This window comes from Ailuropoda melanoleuca, chromosome 7 (assembly GCF_002007445.2).
Source record: "Ailuropoda melanoleuca isolate Jingjing chromosome 7, ASM200744v2, whole genome shotgun sequence".
NCBI lineage: Eukaryota > Metazoa > Chordata > Mammalia > Carnivora > Ursidae > Ailuropoda > Ailuropoda melanoleuca.
In genome coordinates this window covers 48,361,972-48,382,991 of record NC_048224.1, presented here as the reverse complement: position 1 = coordinate 48,382,991, position 21,020 = coordinate 48,361,972, and the positions used below count along the sequence as shown (strand labels likewise).

At 44.2% G+C, this 21,020-nt stretch overlaps 1 protein-coding gene across 3 annotated transcripts in view; it reads right to left on the bottom strand.

Annotated features, from left to right (window-relative positions):
• MRRF (mitochondrial ribosome recycling factor) overlaps window positions 1-21,020 on the bottom strand; it is a 55,225-nt gene that overhangs the window by 18,395 nt on the left and 15,810 nt on the right. For all 3 annotated transcript variants that reach the window (XM_019796105.2, XM_034664450.1, XM_002915948.4), the window contains 2 exons: window positions 20,727-20,845; window positions 14,841-14,932 (listed from right to left, as the gene is read on the bottom strand). In XM_019796105.2, the coding sequence (XP_019651664.1) occupies window positions 14,841-14,932; window positions 20,727-20,845 (211 nt within the window). The remainder of the gene's footprint in view (window positions 1-14,840; window positions 14,933-20,726; window positions 20,846-21,020) is intronic.

Below are 21,020 nucleotides of genomic sequence, written 5' to 3'. Positions count from 1 at the left end.
AGTGAGATAACCCAGACTCAAAAGGACAAATACAGTAGAATTCCACTTTCTACGAAGTACCTAGAATAGTCAAGTTCATTGGGACAGAAAGCAGAATAGCAATTTCCGGGGGGTTCACTGGGGGGTTAAGGGAATGGGAAGTTATAGTTTAATGGGTATAGACTTTTAGTTTTGCAAAATGAAAAACGGTTCTGGAGATGGTTGCACAACAATGTAAATGTACTCAATTATCATTGAACCATACATTTTAAAATAATGGTAAATTTTTTTATGTATATCTTACCACGATAAAAAAGTTTAAAAGAGTTCCTAGCAGACTGTTCCTAAGAACAACATGGAGTCCCGTGAGTTTGAGCGAGGCCCAGGAAACATGATCGGATTTGTATTTTGCGTAGATAGCAATGTACAAACGAGATCTGAGCTCCTGGCCAAAGTCTACCCAAGAGCCGCTGGGCAGGCAGATGGGAAGCTGTGGACCCGCCCTGTAACAGCTTCTTGGCTGGATGATGAAGACAGCAGCCTTTTCCGCTAGGGTCAGAGAGCCTCCCAGCATAAGGCCAGGGTTTTGGCTGAGCTGGCAGGGTCACACTTTGTTTGTACATACTCTACCAGGCAGGTCTTCCAGTAACATCCTGGATGGGGGCCTTCCTGCAAAATTTCTTGAGCATGTTCCCATGAACAATAAGCAGAGGGCATGCCCTGATGGTAACTCACACAGCAGAGAATCCCCCGGACTGCAATGATACTTCCTATTGTTTCACTGAGAATGGGACACATGTACAAAGCTATTCACCAGGTGTATATCAGAGGAAGCTATGCTCAGCGTGGGCAGTTACAGTAAAACCCAGTTATGATATGTCAGACACTCAACTTCAAAAGGATCGTTGGTTACTTAGAGGGGACTTTAAAAGGTGGAAAAAACACGCTGCAAAGCCAAGAAGACCTAAGCTGGAATCCCCCCGTTCTGCTACTTCTTAGCTTCAGAACTGTAAGCATGCTATTCAACTTCTCCAAACTGGTTCTTCGTGTATCAAGTGGCAGCAAGAATGTCACTGAGGGGGCAGAAGCCAGTATTCGATGAAACGGTGATGGCAAGGGCTTGGCACACCGCCGTGTGCGCACTACAGCAGCTCCCTGCCGGGTGGCCGCATTCTTTTACCACAGGCTCTTACCACAGGCTCTCCAGGGCTTGGGGATACTAACAGGAAGTGAATGGCGAGGGAGAAAAGCATCAAAAGGATTTAGTGGCTTGAGCTCAGGCTGCTGAGTGGATGGTAAGCAGAGAGGGAAAGAATGGGGACAGAGGAGAGCGGGTGGTGGGGACGGTGGAGGCATGCACTCTCCTCCAGCAGCTGAGGGGCACAGGCTGCGGGAGAAGGAAGCTGCACTTCCAGGGAACGTCCCATCAAAACACATCTCTGACAGCTCCACGGAGCCAAAGCTTGCCACCTCCTCGCCGGCTTCTGGGACACATCCCCCCAGTAGGAGCATCAGCCTGCAATCAGCAGCAGACACATGCCCGACTTCATTGTTCGCTGGCGGGCGCTGCCCGCTGCCTTGGGGCAACAAGGAAATGTTTTTGTTTGTGTAGCCCAGCCAGACTTCCTATGCTTCTAGGTATACAATTTCCCCCTCCCCTCTTTCCTCACCCCCACCACCCCCAGCTCACCAGCCTGTTGTACACATACTAATGTCTCAGTCTCATAAAGACATTAGGTGTCCCTTTAGCCCAAAGGAAATCATACCCACACTTTGCAGGCACTTCTACTACCCGCAGTCACTTTAGTTCTCTCTAGGGACAGAACTGGCCACTGCTTTCAGACGATGGTCCTGTGACTCTAAACAGCCTGGCTAAGCCAGACACATCATGCTGAAATACAGCCCAGCAGGATGGAGAGATAAAGGAGGCTGAGGTCAGGGCTCACATCTCCACGTTCTTAGCAGAGTGACCTTGATTAAGTCAGCTGACTTCTTCCCTATTGTTCGAGCAGGACGGAAACCCAAGTCCAAAGATGAGTGCAGGTAACTTCCCTCAGATCTCATGTACAGGAGAAAGAACAGAGATTTTGTGGTGAAGGCAGACTTGGTTTCCAATCCCGGCTCTGCCCCCTACGAGCTGGGTGACTGGGCACAAGTAACTTGTCCTCTCTGAATGGGGAAGACATCTAGCAAAGCACTTAGGAGAACAGTCCCTGAAGCCAGAATACTGGGGTTTGAGGCTCAGATCTCTCATGTCTTAGCCGTGTGGCCCTGGGCAGGTTATTTTACCTCTTTGCCTTAGTTTTTCCATCTGTCAAATGTGTATAATACCATTAACTTAATGGGACTGTTGTAAGGATCCAAAGTTAATACATGTGTGGCACATGGTAATGTGCTCAATAAACATTAAATGTTAATACTTCCTCAACCGTCAAATGAAGGGGGAGTAATAAATATGTCACGCTTCTTCCACAGTGTTAGGAGCAAATGAGCAGATGGTTATAAGGACTCTGCCTATGTACATATTAACTATTTAAAAGCTACCAACGCTATCAGTAATAAAAATACTGTCTCCTGCTAATGGAGAGCACAGCAGAAGGGGGTCCAAGCCCTGGCTCTCTGAGAAAGACTGCCTGCTTTTCCACTTACTAACTGTGTGACTTTGGGCACAAAGCACCCCATTCCCCTAGGACTCAGCTTCTTCGGCTGTAAAAGAGGAGTAATGATATACCTGCCTCAAAGGATTGTTATGACTGTATTAGTGAATACAAATAGCATCTAGTATAGCAGTGAGCATACAGTAAGTGCTCGTATTCATTTATTCCATAAACACTGATGGCATTTTTTGCATTCATACTGCATGCAAGGCTCTATTCCAGGGCTAGGGATACAGCCATGAACAAAACCGAAAGAGTAACTCCTATCCATGTTCTAGTGAAAGAGAGAAATGAGTAAGTATATAAAATGAAATGTGAGTGCTATGAAGAAAATAAAACACCACAGTGAAATACGGAAGAATCTAATTATTGTCATACTAAGAGCCCACTTGCGTTTACCCAGACATCTGGCTCGCATGGCATCTGCTCCCCTTCAATAATAATGATACCTAATGTCTGCAGAGCTCTTTCCCCATGCCAGGCCCTGAGCTGATGCACTCTCTGTGCATTAGCTCCGTGTATCCTCACAACACTCCTATGACATAGTGACCCTATTACCTGGATTTCACAGATAAGAAAAGGGAGGCTCAGACAGATCAAGTACCTTGTCCAGGCCACAAGGCCTGGTAGACCTGGGATGAGAGCCCCGTGTGGCTGACCCTTGCATTCTAGACCTCCCTTGCTGGTGCTGGACAAACCGAAGTAGCTCTTCTTCCTAGTGGAAGTGATAAGAACAGCACTGCTCTTACATTAAGGCCCACTTAGATATACAGTTCATTACCACTCCTCCAGCTCTCCTACAAGTCCAAGTGCAATGGGGAGAAAGGAGAAAGGGAATCTATAGAGGACTACAGTGGAAAAGTGATCTACCTATAGCAGTCAGCTGCCACATTCTGTAGACAGGTGCAGGACACAAAGCAGGGAGGACAGAGGAGGGGGACAGAGGAGAGGAGCCTGTCCTTTGGGATGCAGCTTTCACACAGGTGTTGGTGGCACTTTCTCCTCTGCCCGTGCTCCACTCTTGAGTCCTGATCGCACTTTCTTAAGTGTTTCAACCAGAACCTATGTGCTGGGAGGGAGCCCCTGTTTCACACACGTGGATCCTGAAATAGTAAGGAGGCGCGCCTAAAAAGCTGCAGGCTTGGGTGGGAAGCCACGCCGCAGGGGAGGAGGCAGGCACCCTAACAGTGTACGGAGGCCCTCGAGGGCCTGGAAGGCAGGAAGCAACAAGGGACTGGAACCCAGCCAGCAGAACAAGTGGCCCCGAGCAAGCGGCGGTGGCAGGCAGGCGGTGAGCAAGAAAGGGCTGGAAAAGCAGCTGGAGTTGCTCAAACGCAGTGTGTGGCTACCCCAGCCCCAGTGAGGCCTTCTTCTCACTTGTTTCCCTTTTGGCACCACTGGAGGTCTGCTCGCGTGTGGTGTATATAAGAAAAGGGTGTTTTCCGGAACGCACACATCAGACACACTACTCGGGTACAAAGTCCACAAGGCACTAAGCAGCTAGAAGAGGAGGCCACAGAGCTGGAAGATGGGTTCCAGGTCGGCAGCCCGACGAGCAGCATGACAGCGTGGCAAGAACATGGGTTCTGGAAGCAGACAGATTCGATTAGAATAATGACTCTCTACTTACTAATCTGTGACCTTGAACAAATTAAACTTTCTGATGCTCCAGTTTCTTTATCTGTATTACACCCATCTCAAAAGGGTATTTCTCTGCAGCGGCAAAAACAATGAGATCACCATAAAGAGATGTACACAGGCATGATGAAAAGAAGAAAAGAAAAAAGAAAAGAAAAGAAAAGAAAAGAAAAGAGAAAAGAAAAGAAAAAAGAGAAAAGAAAAGAAAGAAAGAAAAGAAAGAAAAGAAAAGAAAAGAAAAGAAAAGAAAAGAAAAGAAAAGAAAAGAAAAGAAAAGAAGGAAGCAGATATTCAATCCCACTTACATAAACGTAAATATATATATAATGTATACGCATCTTTTACAATTTGGAAGGATACCAAACTCATCAAGTTACTTCATGGAAGAATATTTGGGCAAATAAAAGAACTTTTTATTTTTCTATAGGATTTGAGTTTTTGCAATAAATGTGCCCCATTCTGACAATTAAGAGATGAAAATTACGTATCTAGACGTCTAGTATCCAGAATATATAAAGAACTCTTACAACTCAACAAAAGGACAAACAACTCAAGTAAAAAATGGGTAAAGAACTTCAACAGACATTGTTCTGAAGATAAACACATGCCAGACAAGCACATGAGAAGACGCTCAGCAGCAGCAGTCATGAGGGAAATACGAATCAAAACTATCCTGAGATACCACAGCATACTCACTAGGATGGTGGTAATAATAACAACGAACTAAAACAAGTGTTGGCAAGGAGATGGAGAAATTGGAACCCTTATACGTTACTGGTGGGCATGTAAAATGTGCAGCCCCCGTGGAAAAGTCTGGCAGACCCTCAAAAAGTTAAAAAAGAGCTGTCATATGACCCAGCAGCTCCACTCTTACGTATATACCCAAGAGACCTGAAAATATGTTTATGCAAAAGTGTGTGCCATGACGTTCATAGCAGCAGCATTATTCCTAATGGACAAAGAGTGGAAACAATTCGAATGTTCATCAACTTCTGGATGGATAAATAAAATGTGATCTATGCCCCTACAATGGAATACTATTTGGCAATACAAAGAATGAAGTACTTATACATGCTAGAACATGGATGAACGTGAAAACATGCTAAGGGGAAAAAAGCCAGTCACAAAAGACCACATAATGTGTGATTGCATTTCCATGAAATGCTCCAAACAGGGAAATCCATAGAGACAGAAAGCAGATCGGTGGTTGCTACAGCAATCCCAAGTGGGGCGGGGCAGTTAGAGAATTAAGCTGGGAGTGACTGCTAGCGGGTACAAAGTTTCTTTTTGGGGTGATGAAAAATGTCCTAAAATTAATTGTGGTGATGGTGGCACAACTCTCTGAATATATCAAAAACCACTGAACTGCACAGTTTAAGTGGGTGAATTATATCTCAATAAAGCTGTTTATGGGGCGCCTGGGTGGCATAGTCGTTAAGCATCTGCCTTCGGCTCAGGGCGTGATCCCGGCGTTCTGGGATTGAGCCCCACATCGGGCTCCTCTGCTGGGAGCCTGCTTCTTCCTCTCCCCTCCCCCTGCTTGTGTTCCCTCTCTCGCTGGCTGTCTCTGTCAAATGAATAAATAAAATCTTAAAAAAAAAAAAAAAAGCTGTTTAAGAGGGTCCTGTGCCTCTCTGGTTCTTGTCATTGAACAGTGCTCGTGAGCGTAAGGACAGGAGGCATATGCCTGTTTCCTCACCTGGGGACCGGCAGTGCTGATACTGCTCCCGGCAACAGTTCACAATCACCAGCGGGGAAGGTCACAGGAATGCTCTGTGACAACAGCTACTCTGTCAGACAGCAACCACTTAAACACTAACATTCACTCTCACTGCCTGACTTTCTTTCCTCTCCTGATGGGTGTCAGGCCTATGTCACATCCAAAGGCTCTCCCCTCTACTCCGGCTTCCCCTCCCCTTTATTTTTCTCAGGAGTGTCTCCCAATACATCTGCTCCGAAGTAAATGTGGCTATTATCCCATTCTACCGATGAGGACACCGAGACTCAGAGAACGGAAATAACTAATGTCAGGTCACATAACTCTCTTTATTGGTTTCCTTTTCACGGTTTTTCTGACAGTAACCTCGGCTCCCCCAGCTTTCAGTGCTGCCTTTCCCTGGCTGCACCACAGCTCCCCGCCGCTAGTTAACTCAGCCTGGGGACCCCCCCTACCTTGCCTTACCCAGCTTGCTCTCCCTGGGAAAAACCTGGTCATCGTTCATGAGAAACCATTCGTCAGGATATAGTGGGGGAAAAGCACTTGGGAAAGGGAATTCAGGCTTAGGAGAACTGTAACACAGGGCTTTTTACTGGAATCTGGTGAAACAGCCTGGTCTGATCCTAAGTAGAATTCTCCTCCAAGCTGTCACCTCGGAACAAAGTCTGAGGGAAGGAGCCTAGCCTGGGCATAAGGTCTATCACCCCTAATGATGCCCGGAGGAAAAGTGGGAACTGACAACGGCAACTGTCCAACAGTTGGGAGGCCCGGCCAAGCAGCTCAGTGGGCTGAGGGTGTTAAGAAGAGCCAAGGTCCCTCTGCTCACCAGAAACACAAAGCAAATCTCAGACCACAACCAGGACTGGTCCTCGATTTTCTTATTTGGGATATACTTTCTAGGAGCTCTTATTCATTACAATTCACATTCAAAGAACAAACTGATTGCTCATTAACAATCAAACTATAGTATTCCTGAGCAACTGAAATTCCAAGACAATTACAACATCATGACTCAGCTCCTTGCCCCCCCCCCAAAATGGGGGAAAAGATAGAAAAAATTGAACACGAGGTTGGGGGAGGGAGTTAGTGAGCAAGAAGAAGAAAGTTAAGGACTAAAAGAGCAATCACTAAACAGAAGTAATATATCACTGGCTTTACTTCCAAATAATCAGAGAAAGAATGTTTCCAAGAACTCTTTCACCAGGAGAATTAGATAATGCCAAATACTATAAGATACAGGAATTAAAACTGATTAGGTACCTATGAGATGCCAAGCCCCACACTAAGAGCACCGCATATGATATCCCATTACCCCTCCCAACCACAGAAATGATACCCATTTTACAGATAAGGGAGCCAAAGCTTCTAATAATTAAGCAATGGGCACATTCCCCAGACTGCTAGGCACTGGCCATACATGACAGAGGGGCTCCTTTAACGGGCAACCTGCTCAGGAACGCCTTCAGCCTGGGTGACTTTCTCAGAGGTGCACTGCAGGGTGAGCCTCCTCCCACCCACTCCCCCTCTCTTCCTTTCTTCACTGGTGGCAGACCTGCTCTCTCTTTCACAGGCATTTCCTCCCATAAGCCGCCTGCACATCTGAGTCGGTCCTGGCATCTGTTTCTCATAGGACCCAAGCTGACCTACCCAGAGTGACAGAACAGGGATCTGAACCCCAAAGCCCTTGTGCTCTCCTTTATATCTAGAGATTAAGTGGTGGATAAATCAGGTTGCTAAAACCAGTGATCATTCTCAGACCTTTTCCTTGGACTCACCGGCCATGTTCAGCATGGCCAATGACTCCCCCCGCTTTAAAGCGCTTTGCTCGGTTTCCCAGACCCATGCCCTCCTGGCTCTCTAGCCACTTGGTCTCAGTCTCCTTTGCTGGCTTCTCCTCACCTCCCTGACCCGTAAATCTTGAAGTGGAGCATCAAGGCCATGCCACCAAACCCCTTCTCTTCATGATCTACCTTACTCCATAAAAGAATCTCACCTAATTTCACGGCCTCCTCTATAGGTTCACGTCTCCCAGATTTCTCTGGCCCACACCTGTCCTCTGAACTCTAAACTTACAGATCAAACAGCCTACTTGACTTTCCACTTAGATATCCCACAGATCTCAAAATAAACACGTACAAAACCTGCTTTTCGCTTACACCCAACTTGCCCTCCCACAGTCTACCCTGTCAGTGAGTGGCACTTCCATTCCTTCCAGGTGCTCAGACCAAAAACCTTGGAGGCATCTTTGAGTCCTCTCTTTCTAAATTCACAACCAACCCACCAGCAAATCCTGGCAGCCTTTTCTTTGAAACGCATCCGGAATTCAACCATTTCTTACCAACTCCACCATTACTAAGCTATCCAGGCCATCATCATGCCTGCTTTCACCCTTGCCTTCTAGAGCAGAATTCTCAAAATAGCAACCAGTATGATCCTTTCAAAACCTAATTCAGGGGTGCCTGGGTGGCACAGCGGTTAAGCGTCTGCCTTCGGCTCAGGGCGTGATCCCGGCGTTATGGGATCGAGCCCCCACATCAGGCTCCTCCGCTATGAGCCTGCTTCTTCCTCTCCCACTCCCTGCTTGTGTTCCCTCTCTCTCTGGCTGTCTCTATCTCTGTTGAATAAATAAATTAAATCTTTAAAAAAAAAAGAGAGAGAGAATGACTTCTTTAAAAAAAAAAACAAAAAAAACCTAACTCAGATCATGTCACTCCCTAGCTCAAAACCCTCCCGTGACTTCCCATTTCATTCCAACCAAAAGCTAAAATCCTTATAGTGGTCTATAAAACTATGATGGTGAATTTTATGCATCAATTTATCTAGGCCACAGGATGCCCAGATATTTGGTCAAACATTATTCTGGAAATTTCTATGAGGATGTTTTGGGATGAATTTAACATTTTAATCAATAGACTGAGTAAAACAGTTGGGATCTGAGCAACCCTGGATGGATCACATGGGCGTGCTGCAGAAGGCCATCTGGCTCTGAAATGTCCTCATCGCTAAGAAGCTCGGCAACATGCAGCACACTGTTGCAAACGAGCACTGAGACAATCAAGCAGCAACAGCCACACCAAGCTCCCCCTGTTCCCTTGTTTCCCAATTACAGTCCCCCCACCCTACCACTTCCTACGCCCAGGAGAACCGGAAGCAAACCTTGAAGAGCCTTATGACCCTGTTAGTAAAAGAGAAAAACTTTCAACAACCAACACATTCAACAACTGCAAACTAGTTAATGCTGTGTGTAAAACGCAACCGCTCTGCATCCTTTAAAAAGAGTGCAGAAGAATTCTCATCAGAGAATAATGAATCATTGTTAAGTTAAAAAAAAAACAAGTGCAGAACAGTATATGTAATTTAATCCCTTACCATTACAAGAAAAATGGAGGAGATAGAGACACGTGTTTGAATCTGCATAGAATAAAGTCTCGAAAATCAAGGTGCTAAGAGTGGTTCCCCATGGAGAACAGGATGGAGGTATTTTAATTTTTTCTTTAATTCTACTTAAAATAAAATCAATGCGGACATTGATGAAAAATAACGACAGAGGGGGACAATCAAGGAAGAATGCAACCTCAGCAGGGAGTGAGTCAATCACACGTACTTTTATTTCTTCAGTGAATTCATGATTCCTCACAGGTTTCTTTAAAGGCAGACATGAGGTCAGTGCTCTCCAACAAGCAGCCTCATTCCACTCTGTGTGGATTTCTCATTGAAATTGGGTGAAACAATGAGCAATGGAATGTGTTTGTGTGCCTGTTTGGGGGCATAATAAAGATGCGAATGGGGTAGGGGCAGAAATCTGGCTTGATGAAAAGGATCTCCTGCTCAAAACCTTTCAGGGTCCCTGATCACTTCACTCAATGAAGTGAAAGAGTAATATTCCAGAGAGACCTGCCATCAGGAGACCAGAACAGGGAGAAGGGGAGTACAAAAGACATGAGTTCTAATCCTGCTTCTGCCACTCAGTAGCTTTATGAGGACAGGTGTTCACGTCCGTGAGCTTCAGGCAACTCACCAATCAAACAGGCAGAAGAATAGTCTCTGAACTCATCGGAGTTGTTGTGAGAATTTGGGGAGAAACTACAAGGCGCTCAGCACAGCACCCCGTCAGGCACTACACCTGCAGAGCAAGTGATCAATAAAAAGTACCCTCAATGTGACCACATAAATAGGAAAGAAAAAGTAGAAGGATCGATTTCACTGACTCTGAACCATGAACAGCAATGATCTATCCGGTAGGCTGACTTCTCTAAATGAAAGAACCCTGGCCAGGCGAGAAAACAAAAGCTGCACACACTGCCCGTGGGCCCCGACAGAAGCCAGCGTCGGAGGCTCCGCAGTACCGGACTGAGGACAGCCACGAGAAGAGTCTGTGCACAGCCACATGGGGCTGGATTCCCAGAGGCCGTCAGAGAGGGCTCCAAGTCTGACCTGTTGTCGATTTTGGATTTATCTTCCCCCTATTTCCCAAAAGGATCACAGGCAGATTCTATAAGAGTCACAGACTCAGTAGACTCATTTAAATAAGAATAGAAGAATCGGAGGAGTATAGTGAGGACGAGGTGTAGCCGAGATCTTGTAGCCGAGAACCACTGCAACTGCAAATAAAACCTCGCTCTGGGCAGCCAGAGTTAAGGCCAGAAAACTTGCAGACTGATCATCAGGCGGAGGAAGAATCAAGATCGATCACGAAACGCAAATTTCCTAGAACTAAACTTGAAATTTTATAATCAGAATCCGCTCCTAGGAATGTATGCTTCTGGTTCCCTCACACCTCCCACCCTCCTAACAGAGGCTTTAGCGCATTATTTTCCTCCTCACAGCTTTGCCAATTACCAGCTATCTGACCCGGAACCAATGCCCCACTTCTCTGGATCTCAGCTTCCTCATCCTTAAAAGGGAACAGTGCTTCTGCCTATTTATGGAAGGGAATGGGGGAACATTTGCTAGCATTCACTGGGTACTAGCTAAGCATCAAAATCTTTGTATATACTATCTCACTGAGATCTGCCAGTGATCACAGAAGGGAGACCCTGTGAATACTTCACAGATGACCTCCTTGAGACTCAGAGAAGTGGGGACAGTTGCCATTGGGATGCAGCTAAAAGGCAGGACAGGATGAACTCAACTACATGCTTCCGTGGTACCAAGGCAGAAATATAACCATGATACTTTCCCGGTCTACATCAAGCACCTAATAGGCCCTGGGATGTAGTCGTACTCAACATGTTAGTTCCCTTCTTCACTTCTTCCTCTCTCCTAAACTACAATCATGAAAATTAAGTTTACTGAAATAATATCAGTATCTTATATTTATATAGCTTCTTTCCTCTAAGAAGATCATACGACTTAATCTATTTTCTCTACTAATCCCACCAAATCTCTACCTATCATTATGTATTATTTCACTTATTTTACAAGTCCGGAACTAGAAGGCAGCAGGCTGTTACGGTGATGTGCCCACGGTCATAAGGAAGTCACTGCCAAAACCAAATAAAAACCTTGGTCCTCTTCATGTCGACATCAACCTTTATCCTCTCATATGACATAGCCTCCGTAATGAAGAACAGATCATTCATTTTTTATCTGGAAAACTACCAAACGTATAATTCAGTAAAGGGCCTCATGACCTTACCACCTTGTCAAAGGAAAGTAAGTATATAAAAAATGAGGTTTGCAGGAGCAGAAGGTTTCGGTCCGTCAACTTTCTCTTAGATTATTCCCATTAACCAACATAAAATAATATAAAATAAAATGTAACAGATCCCCAAGTCTTTGGAAAATTAAGTGAAACTCAACGACCCTTCAAACTTACATACAACGCACGAGGGCGATCATTAACTCCCACAGGGCTGTGGAGGTGCACATTATGTTGACTGGATCCTTCAAAGAATAAGACACACAACCAGGCCACTCTCAGAAGAATCCAAGTCAGCAATGAGCATTTAGCAGCAGAAATTCATAGCATCCAAAAAGTTTTAAAGTGGCAGGCCACTGAGAACGATCTCTTCATCTGGTATATGAGGAAACTGAAGCTCATGGAGGTTAAGTGACTCTTCCAAGATTCCACAGACAAAATAGCAAGAACTAAAAAACAAATCAGCTGACTACTATTCATTCCACTCCCGGGTCTTACGTCCGACGTCCATGAACACACTTAGCACTTTCCAGAATTACCCATCTATAAAGACAGTGCAGGATCAAGAACATGTACTCTAGCAACAGAAACACTGAGGATTCGAATCCTGACTGCCACTTACTGGCCATGTGATCTCGGGCAAGTCCCTTAATTTCCTTTGAATTTCAGTGTTTTCATCTGTAAACTGTGGGTAATAGTAAATTCCACAGATAAGCTGCAGATGATATAAAGAAGGGACCTGGCCACAGCCTGTGAGCTCCATGAAGACAAACATCGGGTTCAAAATATATCCCCAGCCCCTAGCACAGAGCCTGAGGACACATGATATATTTGTAAAAATTTGCTCCACAAATTAATGAACTAACCAAGCAAACAGGTTCTGGACTTGAACCCAGGTCTACTTGGTTCTTAAACGCTAAGTTACATTGCTCCCAATTCCAAAGCATAGCATTAATTCTGATTTACAGAACACTGAGAGCGCAATGGAATAAGAGAGCTGTTTTCTGGCCATAAAGCAGGAAAAAAGTTCAGTGGACTTTCAGTGTTGGGATTGATTCTTGTTGCTAGCATGGGTACATCACGAGGCTTTAGAATCAACAAAACCTGGGTTTAGGTCCCAGCTTTAGCATAAGCTGAGTGATCTCAGAGATATTACTTTACCTCTCTGAGCCTAAATTTCCATACCTACAATAAATGGGGATTGTGTAAGAAGTGAGGTAATATATGTAAAGAAATACAGGACAATGTGTAACATAAAAAGGCTATTTCCCTTCTAGTTACTTGGAGACTTCACTCATTCATTATACTTAGGTCTCTGCTCAAATGTCACTTCTTTTCAGGACACCTGGGTGGCTCAGTCAGCTAACTGTCCAATTCTTGATCTCAGTTCAGGTCACTATCTTAGGGTCATGAGATCAAGCCCCACTTCAGGCTTCGAACTCCATGCTCAGCATAGAGTCCACTTGAGATTCTCTCTCTCCCTCTTCCTTTGCCCCTCCCCCCGCTCACATGTACCCTCTCTCTCTAGAATAAATCTTTTTTTTTTTTTTGAAAATTTTATTTATATGACAGAGAGAGAGAGCACAAGTAGGGGGAGCAGCAGAGGGAGAGGGAGAAGCAGGCTTCCCACTAAGCAAGGAGCCTGACGCAGGGCTCGATCCCAGGACCCTGGGATCACAATCTGAGCTGAAGGCAGACACTTAACCAACTAAGCCACCCAGGTGCCCCATAAATAAGTCTTAAAAAAAAATCACTTCCTTTTGAACCTTCCTATCTACAGTAAAACCCCCTGGTTCGTACCCCTTACCCCGCTTATCCCTTTTCATAGTCCTTATCATCACTTGACATTCCATCATGCACTGATTTGTCTGTTTACTGTGCGTACTCGACTAGAAGGTAAGCCCAGGAGGACACCTGCTTTTTGTTGTTTATTTTGTTTACTGCTATGTCTCAGCCACTAGGAAAGTGCCTGGCCATTTAAGTTAGCATTTGTTTAAAGTGCCTACTCGTAGAAGGTAAGCCCAGGAGGACACCTGCTTTTTGTTGTTTATTTTGTTTACTGCTATGTCTCAGCCACTAGGAAAGTGCCTGGCATGTAGTTAGCAGTATGTGTTGAATGACTGAATGAATTAATTCAACACTGATTTGGGACCTGCTGTCCGTGAGGCACTGTGCAGGAAGAGGGACTTACAGATAATTAGGCGACGAGATGACAGAAGGAGAAACTACTTCTGACTGCTCTGGAACCTGTGAAGATTCCTGCCTCACCTGGGCCATCACAGTTGACTCCGGACTGTTCTTGTGTCTACTCTGTCCCCCCACATTCCATTTGTTAGTCCACAGCCAGGGAGACCCCCAAAAAGTCAACATCAGATCGGCTCCCTGTGCTTAAACTCCTCCAGTGGCTTCCCATTTCAATTAGAGGAAAGCCCACACATCTTCCCACAGCCTGAAAAGCCTCTTCTACCACTGTCTCCCACCCTCCCTGAGCTTCAGACACACTGGCTTTCTCGTTCTCAAACATGCCAAGGTCTTGTTATCTCTTTTCTTTTTTAATTTAAAAATAAACATACATTTTTAGTCACTCAAAACTCTAAGTTCTATTTATATAATTAACAACATTCTGCTCTACTGCCTAAATTTTTCAATAAGCAAGGATTAAGGTAAAAAAATAACTTTTCAAGGAGCATGGGTTGGAGATCACAAGTGTTGAGGTCTTTTCTGATTTGGGGCCTTTGTGCTGGCTGTTCACTCTGCCTGAAAAGCTCTTCCCCTAGGCTGGCTCTTCCTCACCATTCAGCTCAGCAAAAATCTTACCTCCTTAAAGAGTCCTCCCAGGCCAAAGTTATCCCTCCACCATCACCCTCATCAAGCTGCTCTATTGGGTCACAGCACCTTTTCCTCACAGCATTTCATTATCTGGAATGACTCGCTATTTATGTGTCCGACCTTCCCAACCAGAACGTACGTTACGCACAGGCAAGGACTTTGCCAGGTTTATTGCTGCATCTCCAGCCCCTTGTACATAGTAGGCACTCAATAAATATTTCTGAATCAGTAAACTGGATCTCAAAAGATGTTGGGGTTTGCCAGAATAGAGGGTACAGATAAGGTATGCTACCGGCCTAACAGGATCTTGACGTGTTGGTTGCCTTCCAAGGACAAGCGCCCCATTCCATCAAAATATGTGAATTTTAACCAAACTTACTTGGGAATGGGTACTCGAATTAGCGTCCCTTCCACTTCTGGGTTCAGATTCATTCCACTTTCTCTTATAGCTTTGATAGCTGCAGCTGTACACTGAAAACCAGATCAAAAGGTAAACAGAATTAGTAAATAATTATTACCAGATGCAAGCCCTCTGTCGATAACTGGCAACCCATCTTGGCAGAACATGGAAACATTTAGTTCTGTTACCAGTAAGATCAGGAAGTTACATTGGTGTAGAGTGCTTTGATCAAGCTGAATAGCAAACTGTGTCCACTCCTGGTACCAGTGTACTGCGGGAGGGAAGAAAAGCAAAGAGAAGGAAAAAATAAAAAGAAAACAGCTCTGCTTCTTTGAAAAGATTTCAATGGTTTGAGGCAACACAGATCAAAACCACAATAAATCCTCAAGGGAGGGGGGCTGGTCTGTGCAAAGACTGGTGTAAAGACAGATGAAAGATTTTATACATTAAAAATTCCAGCTGACATTTTACACTCAAAATATACCAGTGCCGATTTGGAATGAGTAAATAAATTTAACTCATTCGCATCTACACTCACACCAACCTCACTCAACATTTTGGAATGAACAATGAGTCTCTGCTGGTATGTGCTCTAGGAAAGGCAGTACTGGCTTTGAAGTCAGAAAGATCTCAGTCCAAATCCTAGCTCCGCTAACCATGTGACCCGGGGCAACAATCCTGACCTCTCTGAGTCTCCATGTTGTAATCCGAGACCACAAGGTATCTAAGCCTCACAGAGGATTAAATGAGATAACATGAACAATGCAACTGGCTCTGTACCTGGCACACAGTGACACCCAGGCAAGGGGCCTTATCATATAAACTTACTATACAAAGGTAAGAATGCACAAATCCTCCAAAAAAGGCTGAGTTGATGTCATCACTCAGCTGATGTGCTACTGTCCTGCTTGACAACCTTCAGGGTCTTCTCTGATACAGTTTTGCTCTTTACTGGGCTAGGTGGCACAAGGGTACATTGATTTTCCCAAGGTGTGGGTCACCTCACCTCAAGCAACAGTACAACTACACCTGTTATGAAATCCTAAAGGATAAAATCAAGCAGTGTGGAAGAGAGTTCCTTTCACTGGCATGACAACGGAATTCATGAAAAAAGGCCTCTGACATTTTCAAAGAAGTTCAGGTCTGACCAAAGCCAATCTACTTCACTTGGATTCACAGGGCCAATTCTTGGCCTTGAGTTCCTTCTTAGACTTTGTGTTTTAATGAATGGGGTTTACTGCACACCTATTTTACTTTTCTAGGTTTTGTTTTGATTTTTGAGAGCACGCCTAAAAAGCTTATCCATTTCATCTTAACATGACCTTAATTCCACAGGGACATAAGGTGCTACCATAAGGTCAAAAAGACAAAAAGGAAGTCCACGTGCAGACGAATCATCCCTTCAGGAGGCTGTACACAGAATACAACAGTGTGACCACTGCTTAAAACAGTACATTCTTAAAATGGTACCTCTTACCAAAGACTACTGGGGCTGGAAGGGATCTCTGACATCATCAAGTACAGTCCCTTCTGTATGTATACAGGGACCCTACACACATATGCGGTCTTCCCTGAGAGCCAAGGGCAAGACAGCGAGGACCTTGCCCACGTACTTCTGGTTACTGGCAGAGTTAGGAGGAGACTCCAGGCACCTCAACTCTCCATCCAATGACATTACTTTGAATTTTCTTCCAGATCTATTATCTCACTGTATTTAGTAATTAAGGCACGGGGAATTTGATTTTTTTTTTAAATAAACAAAAATAGGGGTGCCTGGCTGGCTCAGTTGGTGGAACATGCAACTCTTATCTCAGAGTTGTAAATTCGAGCCCCACACTGGGTGCAGAGATTACTTAAAAAAAAATCTTAAAAATAAATAAATAAAGTAGCCAAAAATAATTTGGATTGGTCTGGTGTATAAAGGGAATGGTCAAGGTAAATAAAAGAGCTGGATAAAGAAATGAAGTTTTCCTCCGCTTCCAAAGTTAGCAATAAAGGGAAAGTCTCTACTTTGAAGTGGCCTGATCTCAAGTCTCCGAATCCCCCTCTTCTGAAGCTTCTCACAGAATGACCGAGAACTCAGCTGTCAACATTCCGCTGCCACCAACAATCTTTGGCGGTCTGGTCCCCAGTCTTTCCATACAACCTTCCCCCATGGGTACGGGAACACACACTGCTGCTTCCAAGCCAGGCAGGAGCTACGTCTCAATACGTACATCTTCCCAGTATAATTACAGTGCCAGGTACGTGGTAAGGGCTCCGTAAAAGTATGCTGAGTAGGAAGATTAATGAACTGGCTTAGATCTGTTAGAAAAACTCAACTCCTTACTTTTACTTCATGTATCTAACCCCCTCCCAATTTTATATTATACTTAACTTGTTCTGTCCTTTCATATGCAGAAAAATTGTGAATCAAGAGAGGTTTCATTTGCAAAAACCTATTAAGAGGTAGTTCCTCTAAAATATTCTAAATATGTAAATTTCCATTTGATATGGTAGGACAGAAACTCAGGGAATCACAGCTGTTTTTCCGACATAACTTCTGAACTACTCATGGTTCAGACAAAAAGGCACATATTTCTACTGCACTTCCATTTCGGCCTGCACCCCCTTCCTGAAGGGATGCTGACCAGTACCCCAGGACAAATGGGCTGTTCTCAAATAGCAACAGTGACCAACTCCAACTGGTTGTAGCTGCTCAGAGTACTGTGTGGAGAAAGCACATCGACCCCATCTAGGGTCAGGTAAGAAAGAGTGCCGGGATCATTAGCAGTGTCTGCTACGGCTATTCTTAAGCTAATCTACGTTAAAGAACGAAAGATAGTAAAACTTTCATAGACAGGTGAACAAGAACTTTGACAATATGGGTCCAAGTCAACTTTGCTAGGGCCATTTTCATTATCACCCTTCCATTCTCTTTATATACCAATGAGTCCCTCACGTGTGAGGTCTATGAAGGCAGGAACTCTGGCTGTCTTAATCAATGAAATCCCAATACCTCAAATAGAGCCTAATAACTCACAGAAACTCAATAAATATTTGTTGAATTACTGTAGGAATGGTGAAAGGAACACAGGCTTTAGTGTCAAACAGACCCGTGTTAAATCTTGACTCTATCCTAATGTGTGAACCTGAGTAAGATATTTAACTTCTCTGAGCCTCATCTATAAAAAGGAATAAATAATGCTTCATCTTAGAGAAGACCTATGTCGATCACTGAACAAAACAGGAGAAAGTAATGCCTGGCAACATAGTAGACACTCAATACACATTAGCTTTCTTCCTTCCACAAGAGCAAGAGTGGAGCCTGTGGAATTTTTTCTTTTTTTTATTTGCCTTGTTCAAATCAAGCTGTGGTTTTTACTCCCTTCTTTCCTTTCCCATCATTAACTCTAGCTGCAGGCAAGTTTATGGAAGGCAGCAACTGTGTGTATCATTTATCAAGCAGGACACATGTTAAACAAATGCAACACAGTTTTCTGTCCTCAATGCATTTGAAAAGATTATGCATGTAAATCTGCATCGTGTCACTGCGGCAGGACACAGAAATGCTCAGGTTTGGAAAGAAAGCCAACCGCATGTGAAACAGAAAGGAATTACATAAACACAGAGGGGATTAGCTCAGCATTTTGAAGCTATGAACCTGGGTACTCTATGGACAGCTTCTAAACTGGAGGAAGGAAATGTTTAGTTAGAGCTATTTGTTTAATATATACACCAGATGAGATAAAGGAATTCAAAAGACAATGTAACTCACACTTCCTCACTCTGTCCTTGTAAAGTACCTACTGAGATGATTATGAAGGTTTTTTGTTTTTTTTTTCCCAAAACTCACGGAATTTCAACTTAGAGAAATGGCAAAGATGCTTTGGTTAAAAATGAAGATATACTCCAACTTCCTAAGAAAAAATTAAGCTGTTAATACCTCCTCCTGCCTCATAAGATGCTCTGGTGGCCAATCAGGTGCTTCTTCTGTGAATGCCATTTGCCATTTAATAACAGAAGTGGCTGGCTCTGAAAAGCAATCTGCCTGATGAGGTCTTCAAGCTGTGTAATTAGGAGGCTATTCCCTAAATTGGCCAGCGGTGCCTATGGGATCAGATGAACAAGGGAGAAGGCCTCAGCCATTCAGAGGGAGCCAGAAAGGGAAAGAGTTGACAATTCTCTTTTCGTCCATTTCTCTGCTTCTCAGTAACACCAAGGCAGAGTGCCCTCCTTCCATCAGTCTAATGACAAGTACTCATGCACTTGAGGAAAACGGACTGAGCGCTTCCATGTGCCAGACACTGTGATAGGTGCTGCACACAACGAACAAGTTAGACACGTGTCCTACAGCCCAAGCTTACAGTCTATGGAGTGAGATGGAAAGTAAAGATGTAAATAAATGCCTAACTGTTAATGATGAGTGCGATGGAGAAAAAGAAGTGGGCTGTGTAAGAGAGGTTAGCGTGGACAAATAATTTAGATTAAGCACATTAGGGAAGGCTTCCCTGAGAAAGTGCCATTTAAGCGGTGATCCAAAATATGAGGAGCAATTAGCCACACAAGTATGTTCCACTCAAAGGGAACAACATATGCAAAGGCCCTGAGGATGCAAAGGGTGTGGTGTGTTTGAGGACTTCAAAGGCCGATGTGCCTAGAGTGGCATACAAGAATGTCAGTGGCATGAGACTACAGAGATTAGAGACAGGCAGGGGCCAGAGCATAATGCAAAGCCTTCTAAGGCCACAATAATTTTTTTTCTTAAAGCTTACATGAAGTCCCTGATAAATTTAAAGCATGGGAATGACATAATCTAATATATTTTTTTGAAAGTTCACTCTGGCTATGGTATGGAAAATAGAATGGGAGAGTGGTAACAGCCTCCCCCCACCCCCCACCAAGTGTGCCCAGAACACTAGTTATAGTAGCCCTCTGATTTGAAACAGTGTTCATAGTAAGGGCTTTCCCTCACTCACACCTCTAACCCACCTGGTCAAATCCAACAGGTTCCACTGTGGTCTCTGGAATAGAACTACTGAAAGAGACCATCAGAATAGGAAGGGACCTCAGATTCCTTTACCTCCTATTAACAGATTAGCAAATGGTCAACTGGAGGGAGAGGTGGGACTGGGTTCCAGGTTCTCCAGGACTCCCAATCCAGGTCAATTCCTACCGGACCAACATGGAAAAGCCCATTTATCTTCCTCAACTAGACTTAAAATCGTAGCCTCAAGGTTGCAATGATCTAATGCAACCCATCTTCACCTTGGAAGCTCTGTGCAATTCTACAATGACCAGTCCACTTTGAAAGGAATATAAATTCCGGAGGGTCTGCTCCAAATAGTAATGCAAAGGTCACTAACTGGGGGCCCATAGGTCAAATCTGGCCCATGAATATGTTCTGTCTCGTAGTCTTAAAAAAAAAAAAAAGTGAATCAGTTATCAACATTTAACAAAGATCTTACATAAAAATTTGAGTTACTGGCTTCTTCTAGAAATAAAAACCTTAATATCTGGTAACACTGATGACCAGGTCTACATGTCTGCCTGGCAACAATGCAAAGGAGCTGGGCACAGGCTCTGCCACTTACCCCAGCCTCTTCCATTTGGCTAAGCGCCAGTCACTGCATTGCCACTGTTGTTTTCTTAGATGGAGCCTGTTTCAGTATTTAAATTTCTTGCCTGGCATTTTAGTGTTTGAGTCCAACAGAAAAGGAATTTAGAAACAGGAAGAGAGCTTTTCCTTAAATCCTTACGTTCCCTTTATTCCTTCTCTCTTGTGTCATCCCAAGCTGGAGGAAATACTTCCTCCTGACCTGACCCAGCCTCCTCCATTCCAAAAGAGACCACGAAGAAGAATCCTCTTTGGCAAAGCTACCTCACCTCTGGGAAGCTGACCATATTCACCAAAATCAGCTGTGGCGACTTCATAGAGATCTGGCCAATCTGGTTTAAAGCAAGCTTCCCATCAGCAGTTACCACAGTGATATGATCAAGGGATCCTAAAAGAAAAGTCACAGGGTTTTAGAATTCAGACGGACTTTAACAGCCCCACATCTAAGTGCCCACCTGATTCAGATTCAACTAATATTCCGAGATCCCTTATCAATGGAGGAGCAGCAGTGTCACATGATGGAAAGAGCTCGGAAATGTTGACAGAATGAAGACATCCTCACC